The sequence below is a fragment of the Penaeus monodon genome, chromosome 29 (genome assembly GCF_015228065.2).
Source record: "Penaeus monodon isolate SGIC_2016 chromosome 29, NSTDA_Pmon_1, whole genome shotgun sequence".
NCBI lineage: Eukaryota > Metazoa > Arthropoda > Malacostraca > Decapoda > Penaeidae > Penaeus > Penaeus monodon.
In genome coordinates this window covers 29,944,639-29,944,865 of record NC_051414.1, presented here as the reverse complement: position 1 = coordinate 29,944,865, position 227 = coordinate 29,944,639, and the positions used below count along the sequence as shown (strand labels likewise).

Sequence of the window (227 nt, the reverse complement as noted above, 5' to 3'; positions counted from 1 at the left end):
CACTTATATAATTGTGCATTAATTAACTTCTAACTACTGCTAAGTACTACTGATGATCAACCTTTCTTATTAACTTGCTGTTTTTTTCCCTTTCTAGCAACTCGGCCAGTGGAGGCTCAGGAGGCAGCGGTTGGGTCACCTTTTAGATACCACAGCAGAGATTGATATACAGCTGCAACATGGATGCTATGCACTAGAAATTTGGAAAAACATTTTTGGCTTAGATG

The 227-nt window shown here is 39.2% G+C and overlaps 1 protein-coding gene across 1 annotated transcript in view; it reads left to right on the top strand.

Annotated features, from left to right (window-relative positions):
• Positions 1 to 227, top strand: part of LOC119591835 (NECAP-like protein CG9132) — a gene marked incomplete in the record, with an annotated part of 11,050 nt that overhangs the window by 8,963 nt on the left and 1,860 nt on the right. Inside the window, 1 exon segment of the mRNA XM_037940580.1 lies at positions 98 to 227. Within this exon segment, the coding sequence (XP_037796508.1) occupies positions 98 to 146 (49 nt within the window).